Source organism: Copidosoma floridanum, unplaced genomic scaffold (genome assembly GCF_036245765.1).
Source record: "Copidosoma floridanum isolate Cflo_tuat_1 unplaced genomic scaffold, Cflo_Japanese_pri ptg000035l, whole genome shotgun sequence".
Taxonomy (NCBI): domain Eukaryota; kingdom Metazoa; phylum Arthropoda; class Insecta; order Hymenoptera; family Encyrtidae; genus Copidosoma; species Copidosoma floridanum.
Window position 1 is genome coordinate 1,193,185 of NW_028321912.1, and position 15,005 is coordinate 1,208,189.

The 15,005-nt window shown below is 31.3% G+C and overlaps 1 protein-coding gene and 1 long non-coding RNA gene across 2 annotated transcripts; both read left to right on the plus strand.

The window, feature by feature from the left end:
* Window positions 1-4,219: 4,219 nt before the first annotated feature.
* On the plus strand, window positions 4,220-6,330 carry LOC111644061 (uncharacterized). Its single transcript, XR_016293432.1, has 3 exons — window positions 4,220-4,265; window positions 4,859-4,978; window positions 5,042-6,330. It is a non-coding gene; the product is annotated as an uncharacterized LOC111644061 (long non-coding RNA).
* Window positions 6,331-7,548: 1,218 nt separating this feature from the next.
* LOC149373181 (uncharacterized) lies at window positions 7,549-8,738 on the plus strand. Its single transcript, XM_089597751.1, has 3 exons — window positions 7,549-7,607; window positions 7,833-7,905; window positions 7,978-8,738. The coding sequence occupies exon 3, from the start codon at window positions 8,043-8,045 to the stop codon at window positions 8,736-8,738; it is 696 nt and encodes a 231-aa protein (XP_089453877.1). The 5' UTR covers window positions 7,549-7,607; window positions 7,833-7,905; window positions 7,978-8,042.
* Window positions 8,739-15,005: the final 6,267 nt, after the last annotated feature.

A 15,005-nucleotide genomic window follows, 5' to 3' on the forward strand; every position in this document is an offset into this window, starting at 1 on the left:
TGTAAAACAGTCATTACACCGATATTTTGATATTTTTAAAGACAACAATTTATTCTTTTGAATAAATTAAAATTTAGACAAGTCTGTTTGAATCATCTTAAAAAAAAAAAAAAAAAAAAAAATATGTACAAAATATGTAGCAAAAACGAATTTTCTACTAATAAAACTTTTCAATAAAGAATGAATTTCTTGAATTCGTTGGGTATAAGATAGAAGTAACATAAAAATATTTAATTTTTGATGTTGGTATGCCAAAATTTCCATAAGCGCCAATGTTAAAATTCATCTTGTTAACCTTATTTGACAACGCAACAGTATTAACAACTTTTCAAAGTTACATGAAATTCGTAACAAGTCGAATTAACACTGAAATCTGTACTTGGTTAAAATAATTTGATAATATTTTTAAACGTTTTTTTTTTTCATTCAGAGAAAAGGTTACAACGACAAGTCTTAGAAAATTAATAGACAATAACTTTGGATCGATTCGTAAGGTCTTAATAAGATCCAATTTTGTTAATATGCCAATACAACACGTATGAACTTATAATTATCTCTTGAGAACATTCATCGAAATTTTTGTATTTCAATTTTATTTATTATATTTTGAAACAGGATGAGTATATAACTCGTAAATTTAAGTTTTCCAATGGGAGGATAAGAAATTTGGAAAAAGTATTTAGTGCCAACAACAGTTTGGTCTTATATCATGACAAAACGTTGAGGATCGATATGAACTTAGTCTGGAGTGATGTCCAAGTGAGTAATTTTTCAAAAAATATATTTTTATACTATGTTTAACATAGCTATTTAATCGAACGAATCTGAAAAAATTAATCTTTGATAAATTATTACTTTTTCAATCAAATAAGAGAGGGATAGAGAGAGATAACTATAAAATGTTCAGTAAATAATTGTAATTTTTGTTTCACACTGGATCTTATTTGGTCGAAATATTACCTTCTAAAATAACAGTTTGTAATGCACATATTTATCGTCGAAACTGTATACATGTAAAATCTTAACTTGATTAATCCTTTTCACTCAACTTTTGATTTATTCATTTCCTAATGACCCGTTAAACATAACTTTTAAAAGTTTTACAAAACGAAAAAGACTATACGAATTCCTAATATCATTAAAAAAACATTTCTAAAATAATTCTTTAATATCTAAAGTAAAACATTGATCACCGTAAATTTTACCTTTTATCAAAATTAAGTTGTCTGGTATAAAGATTTATGTTTTTAAGAACCTTGGAAGTTCTTGTACGGTTGCAATAAACTGTATTTTTTAAAATGAATCGTCAGCCACACAAAGTTGTAAGTTCTAATTCTAGAATGGATCATGTATGTTTTATATTTTGTTATGGCACAGAATAATTTTTTTTATGACACCCGTAGTATATATTATACTGATAAATGTATCCTTACATTAACAGAACATAATTTTGAGTTATTGCAAAAATGTGAATGATTGAAAATTCGAGTGCGTGATTCTAAAATAAATAAGTGTAGCTGTTGTCGGGTGGGGTCCGAAATAACGACAGTTCACTTCAATTTTGCAGTAAAACTATGAATGTTCATTTCAGCGACGTGTATTCCGACGATAACGATAGCTCAGTGCAGCGACTGTTCAGTATTTCGACAGCCAATCATAAGGCAGTTCACTTTGACTTTCTTCTTATACTGCTTCGTGATTGGCTGTTGAAATACTGAACAGTCGCTGCACTGAGCTATCGTTGTCGTCGGAATACACGTCACTAAAATGAACATTCATAGTTTTACAGCGAAATTTGAGTGAACTGTCGTTATTTCGGACCCCACCCCTGTTGTCGAGGTTTCGTCTGTATCTGAAACTTACCTCATAGCGCTACCAGTGCCGTTTAGTGGATATTTGACATTTTCATTACATCAGATTACCTTCCTTACGTCAACAAATAACTGTAGAAAATGCACCGTATTATTATTACATGAATTTATTTCTTATTAACTGATTCACCATTGATTTTTTACAGTTTACGAGCAACGTTGATTGGAAAGATTTGCTATGGTCTTGCACAGAAACTTATGAGGTTCATTTGGATGATTTGAAAGCTAAAATAGTAATTAGTGTGGATTTTGAAAATTACATAGTGAAGTTAGAATACTTTCAATTCAATAGTGAAGTGTAAGGTTTATTCACTCTCAATTTATTTTTAAAGCTACTTATTTGGTTGTAATGAATTTACTTTTTTTTTCTCATTAGAAACGTCCGAACTATTTATAAATACACTTATTTTTGTACAGACATTGAGTTTTTATTATTTGAACTTGATTTTCAAGAATACTTAAAAAACCAGGTGTTGACAACGTTAAAAGCAGAAGTGGTTCGAAATATTGATAATGCCATCGTCAGTGCAAACATATTTTTCAGCAACCACAGGAGTAAAAATATAACGTTTGAAAATGTTTTAAATAATTTTGGTGGTAATGAATACGAACTTATTGCAATTTGATGTTAAATTAAATAAATGCACAAAATTAAAACAGCTCCCTTTTACTTTACACCTCTTTTTATCATAAAAAATATCCAGTAAGTTACAATTTTAATACTTTATAGATATAAAATTCATCCAGTCATAGTTTGCCAAGAACTCAAATTATTACAGAATTAAAAAGATTATTTTTTTCAATAATATACACTTAACTTGAGCACGTATTGTCACATCAGAGAGTCAGTGCAGTACCATAATAATCACTCTCTTGGGTATTCACTGTATTCGCTCTGTGCACAAACGGCAAATATTAGAATTTTGACACCCAAATCCCATTTAAGGTGGTTCTTCATCTAACCCATTTACTTAAACTTACAGGGAAACTTGAAGGGATTGTTATTAAAGTTATAAGGCATCTTCTCTTAAAATTTTAAGTCCCTTTATCAGGCAAATTTTTGAAAACAAGTCAGTCAAAAAATGCACTTTTAACATGTATTCTTATGTAGGTTACTTTTCCATACTACGATATCATGTAATATCTCGTAAAGTAGACTTAAGATCGTAATAGAAAAAGTTTGTAGTGAAAGAAGAACTTTTCAGCTTTCTAATAATATAACAAAAGTTTGGGCTGATCAGGGAATTAGTATACGATATTTAATCGTAAACGAAATGTCTGCCGTGTAAACTGCGGCAACGTCTGCTTGAGTAGGAGCGTACATGCCATTTTCAGAACCTTGCATCAAAAAAAAATTTTTTTATAACTCTTACTCTGACTTTATTAGCTTGTTTATTTGTACGTAAATGCAATGATATTATAGTCAAGTGCCAGTAAAACATATTTTATGTTGCAAATAATAAGCTAATCGAAAATTAGAAAACCACAGGGTCCCGTGTCGCTTTGATACGGCACCATCGTGAAGAACCACCTTAAAATACATATATGTATTCACCGACACTAGCGCCAAAGTGACGGAATTTTGGGTAGAACATTAATTCTAAAACTGCCGCAAATGGCACATCCATCTGAGTTGCAGCTAGTTTATAAAACAGACCATATGGCACTACTATGATTACAACACAACTCTTAACCAGAATGAAATATAACAAAAATATTTCGGGACTCAAAGAAACATAACGTTTCTCAAATGAGGAATGTGGCGGCTGGTTTAGATTTTCGACCACTCTTGGGCTTCAGCTCTTGGTCTATTAAGCCTTTTTGGCACGAATCAAATTGAGAAAGGGTTAGAGAACTTTCTTTGATGCAATCCACGCACTCCACAGCTCTTTTTTGCAGACGTGTGATAAGTACACTGGCCAAAGAACTTTTTATTCGAAAAGTTTTGAATAATGGGCTTGTTTCTAGCACCAGGTGGCGCTAGTGTGCCCAGATAAAAATTTCCATCATTTCCATAGGAGTATACCTATATATTGAATATGTCATGCACCCCGGCCCGGCCCGGCCGTCTAATACGTATGTGTCTCGTCGTCCCGTGTCCGTGTCCCCCCATTTCTCTCGGTTTTAGTGTTTTACGTTTTACCTTAGTTACCCACTGAATGATCGTTCTTTACGAAGATCGACAATCGATCTTTTGTATCGAATGTTGAATCACATATCATATCTCATTTGAATTTGAATAGTCGATTGGCCGATACAATAGAAGATCGAGAATCGATTTTCATCACTTGTCCTTCTTCCGCACGACAGAAAGAAATAAAAAAAAGTATTTTAATCTTCGAGTCCTTCAATGTAAACAATTGGCAGATAATTAATAAGTATGGCACTCTTGAGGTAATGTTATTGTTTTTACGGGCCCAATTCGCTAACTTTTCACTCTGTGTGACTGTATGAGAAAAGTTAGTGAATTATCCCCCATGTAAATATATACTAACGTGAAAAGTATTTTCTGAGAATTTTGGTATTATAGGGTTCACTACAACGAGCTAAGACGTTTAATGTTAAAAATCATTGCTAACCGCACACATCAATACCAAATAATGCATGTATTAGTTTTATGTCTATTAGCACACTGCATGAAATTGTCAAAACTGAGGAAATTTCAGCGACACATTTAGTGCCAAGTTTTTATGTGAGTAATTATTCATTACAGCAGAATTAAAAAAAAAACGAGTTGTTTTTGCCTATTAGGGCATTGAGATTTGAACCTCATTCAATTCAATATTTTAATATTAATATCAAACTGAGAAAAAGAAGTCATAATTGGTTTTTTTAAAACAGTTAAGTGCTAGTCAGAGGTGAGATTTTTCAGAGAAATTTAATGAATGCAATTACACTTTGCAGACCTATTTTTTCCCAAATTAATGAATTATTAGTACTTTTTCTAACCTCTAGGAGTAATCTACTTGAAATTACTTTAATTTCAGATAAAATACCTCTTTAGTCATAACTGAGTGGATAAATTCTTGATGTTACGTACCACATCAACACTACACTTTGACCTCAATAATAAGTATTGGAACTATGCTATCTACCAGGTGTAACAGGTACCTGTTGAATGTTAACGTTTACAGCTGTTTTATAATAACTTAATATATATTTGATTATAGAACAGATTCAAGATGCTAGGACCTGTGCATGTTAATGTACATTCAAGTACATCTCAGCGCAATAATGAAAGTTCTACAAAAAAAGATGACTTTGGGAGATATTTGCAGAAGCACACCGACCATCCCTTCTTTGAATGTGACCACTGCAGAAAAACTTTTAATAATAAAGACAATCTCACTGCTCACATACTTGAGCACATAAATAATCAACGTTTGAAATGTGTAAAGGCTTATTTAAATGAAGAAAGTCTTGGACATCACTTTTTGGTAAACCCGCGCAAACATCGATTTGAATGTCAATTGTGCGGTAAAATATATTCAAGTAAAGAAAATCTCCAGGCGCACATTCGCATTCACACTGAAGAACGTGCGTATGAGTGCCAAATCTGTCATAAAGCCTACTATTCTAAACAGGCTTTAAAAAAGCATACTCCAATACATGCGGAGAAACGTCCTTTATATATGTGCAATATTTGTGATAGATCTTTTATGCATAAGAGTTCCCTCGTGGTACATGTGCGGCTACACACTGGTCAGCTTCCATACAAGTGTGCCATATGTGACAAAGAGTTTAATCATAAAAGTCATTATGACACTCATGTACGCATACACACTGGTGAATACCTTTATCAATGTAAAATTTGTGAAGAATCTTATACTACAAAATATTTTTTTCGAAAACATACTCTTAAATGTCACGAGAAGGAGTCGAAAACTTACTCCGGAAAACTTCATTTCAATGGTAATTCATGTAATAAAATCTTTTATCGTGAATCTAGTTTAAATATCGACAAACAGACACATACGAGTATGGAAGATTCTCGCTACACTTGCAAAGTGTGTAATAAAATTTTCAGCCAATCATACAGTTTGTCGAGGCACTTGAGAATACACACCGGTGAACGCCCATATAAATGTAAAATTTGCAGCAAAGCATTTTATCGTAGGGATTATCTTCGTGACCACATACTCAAACACAATCGTTGAAAACATTTCCACATAATCTTTACACTTACTTATTAATCAAGTATTACATCATCAACAGATGCAATCAATCACACAGTGTTTTTCACAGAATATGAATCATATAATAGCAAAAAAATTTACTTTTGTAATCTAAAGGCACATCTAAAAAGATCCAACATTCAACACGCATGAAGAAAAATAGTATCAATAATTTTTAGTTGTATAGCGATGCGGGCTCAGATCCATTTGACAACTTAATACTTCTTGTACAGATCAATACATCAATGTATATTGTTCAATGCAAACAATCGTTACATCATAATCCACTGGACTACTTGTAGTCTATTAGATTCTGAAATTTTCAGACTACATGGTAGATCTGCTATTTTTTTTTTCAAAGTTATGTCATATGTATTACGAATAAGTAAACAAAAACTTCTATTTAATCGTTAGTAGTCTACTACCCTTAGTAGACTGTTTTCTTGAGATATTTGAGTTAAGGTGTAAATAGTTGGAAAAAAAAAAATTCAATGGGCACGTAGGTCAATGACAAATAGGATGTAATACTTTAGTGCACTTAAAAAGTCTTTTTTTTCTCAAGTAGCTCTGAACCTGACAGATGCGCCTTGAATGGCCACTGCTCATTAATTGTACCAGTGAGACAATTCTATTGTAGGTCAGTATAGTAACTTTAAGACTTATATATAGATAATCTTCACTAATGAATGCACTATTGTACGCCAAAGACTGAATTATACTAATGTATATTAGTATAGTTAAAAAAGTTTATTAAAAGTTTTATTTATCATACAAGCTTATGCGTGCAAACATAATTGTACAGAACATGTGGAATCTTTGTAAAGGCCATTTGTGTATTTATATAGTATTTTTTGCGCTCCTTTTTTTAATCATCGTGTATTTTTGATAATGATTTTGAGAAATAAATCGTGAAATTAACGAATTTCTTTCTGCTATGTGTCATCACTATCTTTTACTTTTCTTAGTTAAGTCACATTTTATCATTTAGTCTCAATGTACACTTGTAAACAATTTGCATTTTTCAAAATCAATGAAAACTTATAAACAACTCAAGCCTCATAAAAGAACATTACAAATGTTACTAAATTAATTTCAATGCCAATTTTTTTTAACACGTTGAATAGGTCAAAGTTATGCATTGATATATATGTCAAAAAATTTTTCGTCTATCCTTAATATTTTTCAACGCTTAAAAATGTTCACACTCATTCATAATTATTGGCAGATATCTCAAATAAAGATTCAAAGACTGAGCATTAGTTTTGAGAATCCAATGGAAATTTGTCCTCAAATAAAACATTGACCGTTATTGTGAAGGATTTCAACATTTTCAAAATCAACGAAGTTCGAAAAAGTACAAAAAAAGAAATCTCCAAATGCACGTCCAAATCGTGCAACAGACTCCAAGGTTGCCTGATCAGGCCCCTATGTCAGTGAACTATTCTCTATCCTAACCTAACTCGTAAAAAGAAAAATCATCAAATGCAGTGCACGCGCGGGCAACCGGCATTCGGCAATAACCAATAACAAATACAAACGAGGGATTCTTCGAGTGAACTAGGTATAATTATTCTATATCTCTTAATCATTAACATTTTTGTGAACAATACTAACGTGTGATTATCGCGAAAATCGTTCACTTTAATGTTATGTTTGTTTATTTCACGTGTAATTACACTGCGTCGACTATGCCCTGTGTTTTTCGATTTTTTTTTCGCTTCTTGCTTGTCGAGATTGAGACAGTTCCATTAGTTTTTTGAAAATAAGTATCTTTTTTTTTTTGCAGGAACAGCCGCTTCAGTTTGCACTACTAACGAGCGACTGAAATGATTCTTTAATCAAATTTGGTAAAGAGAAAGGTAAGCTCCGTCAAATGTTATTTGTCATTAAAATATGAAAATCGTCTTTCAATCACATTTATTCCCCAACAGCAAATCAGCTGTTACTGAACTCATCGCGAAGCTTTTCGATAAAGCGACTGTTTACCAGAAGTAACATGAATTCTGAAAAGCAGAGGTACAAAGTCTACGATTGTGCGTCATGTGAATCATCGTTTGACGAAAGAGCTGATCTGAGCAGTCATAAGGTCAAAACGCACTCCAAGGAGCGTATCTACGAGTGCAGCGAGTGCGAAAAAGCCTTTTTTTGGAAGCACAATCTCGACAGGCACGAGTTTCTTCATACCAGGAAGCGTCCTTTCAAGTGTGGAATATGCAAAAAGTCTTTTGCCCGTAAGGACTACCTCACGAGTCATCGTAGGTTGCAGCACACCAATGGGCCCAAGTACCACTGTGATCATTGTGAGAAGGTCTTCAAGGTCAAATCTCAGCTCAGAATCCATATGAACAAACACGCAGACGAACCACGTAAGTTCACTTGTACTAAATGTCCAAGAGTCTTCAGATCTGAATATTTTTTGAAAAAACACACCCTTGCCCACACTAATGGATCCCTTTTTGAATGCAAGAAGTGCAAAAAAACATTTGACAGCGTATTAGACTACAATGAACACAAAATCGATGATCACGGTGATCCTTCCCGTAGTTTTCAATCTTCGGATTCTGATGACGATAATATTAATCGTATTTCGTCTTCTGACAGTTCTGTGTGCAATAACAGTTTTCTATCTACTGATTCTGATGATGCTCCGAGTTTAATATGTATTTCTAATTCTGATTCTGATTCTTCGTAATCATTGACCCTTTAATCTGATAACTTTGGCTTTTTGAAGTTCATCTGTATCAAAATGCATGGTGACTGTTTCAGTTTTTCAATTTTATAGAATATGTTTTTATACTAATTATTTAACTTTTTCAACTGCTAAATTAGAAAATGTCTTACCAACATTAAACCGCTGAATCTGATCATGTAAGCAATCATGAGCTATCGGAAATGTTTATTTATTTTATTTTTTTTTTTTTTCAAGTATCGAAAATAGAAATCGTTTTATTCTATTATTTAACAAGTCCAAGAATCGATACCATAAGAGTTAGTTACGTAAATTAATATAACGTGTTATTGAAAACAGATCAAATGGATGCATAAGTGTTATACTAATTTATAAATGTATTGAACAAAGTTCGTTATAAATATATATGTAATAGGTACATGTCAATCATTAAAAAAAAAAAAAATATTTATATGTAAAAAAAGTTAAATAAACATAATTTTGATTACAAAATTTTAGTCCTTACCATTTTATTTATTTTTCTTGAGATTTCATATAACTAAGTATATCCATAAAAAAACGGTATACCGTTATTAACTTAAATAACGAATTAAGCACAAATAAAAATATGAAAAAAATGTTTTAACTAAGTTGCTTGCCATTAAATGTCTAATATATAAAAAATTTTTAGGACTCTATAACTAATAAACCAAGTGACTTCATATATCTTAATAACTTAATTTAAATATCCGAGAAAAAAAGCACCAAAAACTGAACACTTTCTGGAGCTTTAAACTTATGTGCTGTATTACTTTGAAAAAAAGTAACTATGAAAATAATAAGGAAATTCTATAAAAACGAACTGCTCTGCATATCAAACTAGATTTAAGATAGCAAAATTTAAAAAATTCATCTTTGAAATGTAAAAATTACATTTATCATTATTGTTTGTACAGAAAAAGTAACTGTTAAGATTGTAAAAAATTACAATTGATATTGCAACAGCTATCAACCTTACCTCCAACTTTTAATTGTAGCTAAACAAGATCAATTATTTTTTGCTGTTCCAGCACAGTAATTTTCCCTGTTTTAACCATAATTTTATTGGTAAACCTGCAATTTTCACTGTTCAAAGTTCAAACAATAATTATTCTCATTTCGTCATATCAAATCTGGCTTACTATGCAAAAAAGAATTTTATTTAAGTATTTTCCCTGTAGAAAAATAATTTTATTCAAAAATATAAATTAAAATTCTGCACATGGTAATAAAATAAACAAGTACTTTTATTCAAAACGCACAATACTCTGTAGTTACTACTTAGCTACTTTCGTATTTATTCATGCTTCTGAAACTCATTGTTAAAAAATTTTTGATTAATTATTGCAAAGTACTTGGCTATTACATAACAATTTGTAGGAAGAGTCTCACATACATTGAGAATAATAAATCAATTATTTATCATCGCACAAAATTTACTGTTCCACTTTATATACATTGTACATGAAATTTTAATGAAAAAAATTTACTTTATTATTGTATGGTTGATTCAACATTATTGATCAACAAGTTCAAATTCATTTTGTTGAGGCTGCTCATCATAATTATTCTTGAACTTGAATTGTCCGTTGTTTTGATTATTGAAAAGTGAATTTACGCTAAAAATGTGGTCTATATTTTTTAAGATTTCTGTTTCCATGGACGTCGAAACATATCTTATCACGTAGTTTTTAAAGATATTTTTTAATATATAATAAACCAACGGGCACGAATGGGTACTTTTATGCCATATTATGTCTCTGTTACAAAGAAAAAGATTAATTTCCAATAAATGGACAATTATTTATAAAAAAAACAAAAGAAAATTTTCTTACGCTTCATTAATTGTTACATGAACGTATCTCAGAGTCATTATTTCATTTCCTAAGTCCGCTGATATTACAATTTTTGCTTTTAACCGAGTCAAAGTAGCTGTAAAATTAGTTATGCAGTATTTATTTCTTCCAAGCGTTTCAAATGCAGTTTCTACCTGAAATATTAATTACTTTAATTCATATCAACATTATCAAACATAATCGTATCGCATAAGTTATAAATAATGTGGAATTTCAAATTTTTTTATTTTAACTATAGGGGGCTCTGCCTCCTACGCGCTAACCCCCGAAATTTCATCAAATCCTAATATTTTTTATAATTTTTCGAAAAAATTACACTAAGAAATAATTTTTTAACAATTTTTTTCATCCCTATAGAAGTATGTGTTATACTAATTTAATTTATTTTGTCAAAATTTTATTTTTTCATGTTTCCGCTTTAAAAATTATATGATTCGTCTATACCAATAACATCACGAAATTTGAGACAGAAAAAGACACTGAGGCTGTTCGGAAATAATACGTTGGTTAAGTATTTGGTTGGTACCTACCCCCACCCCGGCTTAACTAACTGACCGTGTGTTTACACATGTAAACAAACGTTAATCAGCTGATCACGTTTTGGCGCTCTTAAAGCGCTTCAGAAGCAGGGATGGGGTCAGATTAAAATTTTTCCTCTCATGCGTTAACTTCAGAGCGCTCTGTCGAGAGACGTATTGAGAAAAGGTCGAGATTCGAGAGTCGAGACAGTAGTGTCCTCTCGACTTTATACAGTCGTTCCGTATCCTCGTTCCTCCGGGCTCAATACCTGCATGTACCGTCGGTAATGTCGATTATTCAGTGCAGCTAATTGTAACAATCAAACCGGGCATTATATATCAGTACAACAAATTTAAGTAGCTGATAAGTGATTTACAACAAATGAATAAATCAAAGAGCAACGTATGCATGCTCCTGTCGTGTAGTTTAAGCTAATAAGATTATTATTATTGCAGTTATAATATATTATTGTTATTGTTGAAAAAATTTTCAATGAAACTTTCCGGCAATTTAATTTAAAAACTTGAAGGATGCAGATGTGCTCTTTTTAAATACATTATATCAATTATTATTGTTGTTATCATCTTAACATAGTTATTATTATAATTATTCAAATATTCATCATTATTATTATTATTATTATTATTAAAATTATAATTATTATTATGCATTTTCAGTTCATTCTTTGGGGTGTATCAACACAGAAATATCCTTATCATGTACTTTGTTTATAAAAAATAAACTATATTTTAACAATCATACATAAATTCTCAGCAATTTATAAATTTTTTTTTTTTACATCACAGAATTAGCTGTCCTTGGCCAGCTCTTTGCCCTTCTTGGCCAGCTCTTTGCCCTTCTTGGCCATCTCTTTGCCCTTCCTGACCCTCTCTATCTCTTCTGTCACCTTCATTCCTTCCACCTTGATCACCTCTCTGACCACGACTACCTCTGCGTCCTCCTCTACGACCTCTCCTTTGAGTTTCACCTCTTGCTCTTCGATTTGAGAAACCTGCAATTATTATTACTTATGCTGTTAATTGCTGCATTTTTTTTATAGAAAAGTAAGTATATAATAATGTAATGCTATCACAAATACAAAAACTGTACATAATAGAGTTTATGCACTTCTCAACAGATTAGCCTTTTTAAAAAACTAATCCACATAGCAGTAAACTATATTAAATGATATGAATCAAAATGTAAACAAATAATTAAGGAACTGTTGCTATAAAAAACTGCCAAAATAATTCATCAGTCAATATCTACTACATGTAAGTAAGGAAAACTAACGGCTACATTTATACTAAACAGTATGTCTTGCATGTAAGGCAATACTAATCTATATAAGGTACCAGAGCAAAAAGTGTTATTTGAATAACAAAATTCAATTTTTATATTATTCGTTCATTCATTTTCAAACATTTTTTGATATCAAGTGTCATTATAACAACACTATATGTGAAATTGGTAGATACAACAAAAAATAATTTTAGAAGTTCTACAATTTTCGTATTTAATATATTGTCTAAAAGTGTGCTGTTTATAAACTAGATGGTATACAATGGTATTTCAGCTATTTTTGTACATTAAACCACGGTTAAGACGGTACTTTAAAGAAAACCTTATTGTTCAAAAAATTTTGATTGTGATTAGCTCTACAACTTTTGTATTTAACTCTATGTTGTGTATTTTTTTTTTTATACTGACAAAAAACCATTTTTTTGCTGTTTTCGCATATATTGTGCTCTACAAAGCGTCTGCATTGCGATCCAGGGCTAACTGTATAAGACAAAAAAATTTTATTTTAACGAGATCTACAACTTTTTCTTTGAACGCCAGAGTGTAAACTGTATGTGGAAAAATTTATTACCGATAAACTAGTTTTTTTGTCTTAGAGTACAGCACTACAAATGCTGTTTGCCCTTTTCTTGTCAATGAAACTTGTTTAAATGTATACCATCAGCTTAGACATCCAACTCAAAGTTACCAACACAATTTCAGGCCATTTGGATCATAATTACGTGAGTTAGTCGAAAAACTTTATGACGTATGCACATACTCTATCCACACGTATATCATGAGATCAACTCAGATTATCCTCATACTATACAAATTTGTTTCATACTAAAAATAGTCGATTTATAAGTGGTAACACTTTTTGCTCTAACATAATTATAACGCACTCCCATACGTTGATCGTGCCTAAAAAGAACGAGTTAAGGGTGATTTTTTTCAACAGTAACCATTATATTGTATTGTTATACTATTATAATGTTTACAGTTCTGACTATTCTTGAAATTTCGTTTACCTCTGCCTCTTGGAGCATTCACCCATCCTCCCCGACCGAACTGTCGAGAGCTTCGATGGCCTGAAATATTTCATTTCTTACATTATTGTTACTCAAAAAATGACAACCAATATATGGTATATGTTTATGCACTAGTTTTTTGTACATTCTTTTAGCTTTTAAATTTTTTTGTATGAATAACTTTGTCGTAAAATTTAAGTTTATTTCTGTAACCGACAAAAAACGATACTTTCACTGTACTCGTATTACTTTTGTATTATAGAAAATCTGCATTACGATCTAGAGAAAAATATATAATACAAAAAAGTTGTATCTTAAAGCGATATTAAACTCTATCTTTGAATGCGGATATGTATAATGTATGTGTAAGAAGTTACCGGGGTAAAATTTTTTTTTTTTTTTTTTTTTTTGTCTAAGAGCGCTGTATTTGTTAATTCCTAAATAAATACGTACCAGAAACAAACGTCGAGGCCAAAAATGCAACATGTTGCTCCAATATATGTGACGCCATTTGCCTTGCTGCCACTCGATTCCGGTATCTCTCGTACCGTCCAGCGCGATGGGGTACTCGGGCTGCAATGATATGTGTCATAATTATGAATTCAGTTATGCGTAATTATTTCAGAGTATTTACATATATATATATATATATATATATATATATATATATATATATATATATATATATATATATATATATATATATATTAGTACGTTATCTCCCTTCGTGAGCAAGTTAAGCAGAGCGTCTTCCACTTCTGATTATTTTGTAAGTGCCCGTAACGCTTTCATTTTTATTAAAAGTATGTGGTCTAAAATAAGAAAGTTGTAAAACGTTCGTCGTATTTATCTAATAAGGCTCAAACAACTTTAGCTTATTTGTTTCATGCACAAAAAAAAAAAAAAAATTATTTTTAAATGCTTCTTCAGGGATAACATGTTCATTATAAAATAAATATTTAACTTTATACATATAAATTTATACCTCTGTTTCGTCCACCTTGGTAGCCACGTCTTTGGCCTCGGCCACCGCGACCTCTATTGTTACGGTTTTCTGGAATAATAAAAAAATTTATATTATCAATGCGTTTTGTACAATGAATAATTCCAGCACATTACTCTTTTATAAATTTTTACAAGCGTGTGTATGTACATGATTTTACATGTTTCTCTATTGGCATCTAAAAGCAAGCGTGAGCGCCCCCTGGTTAAGTAAACACGAACTGCAGATGCGGTGCAGGAAATCAGCTGTTACGTGCAAATGGAGTAACAAGTTCATTAATTTACCAAACTTTAAATCATCTATGCCTAATTTCATCATAAAATTCATACGAGGACTGAGTTGAAATCTCAGTTTAATAGTTAAACAAAAAAGTGAGACTCTGAGAGCGAACCGCCAGGGTCCGTACCATATAACTATTTTTCTGTACATCGGCCTATGTTATAACACAGGCCAGTGAAGCAAAAAAAAGTTATATGGTACGGCCCCCGCAGTATAAACGTTTTTCTGTCGGTCACTCCAGTTCTCCTAGGGTTACAATGTATATATATATATATATATATAT

What these genes read in the sequence shown, in the direction of transcription:
- LOC149373181 (XM_089597751.1), top strand. Translation starts at nt 8,043, where the DNA reads ATGAATTCTGAAAAGCAGAGGTACAAAGTCTACGATTGTGCGTCATGT.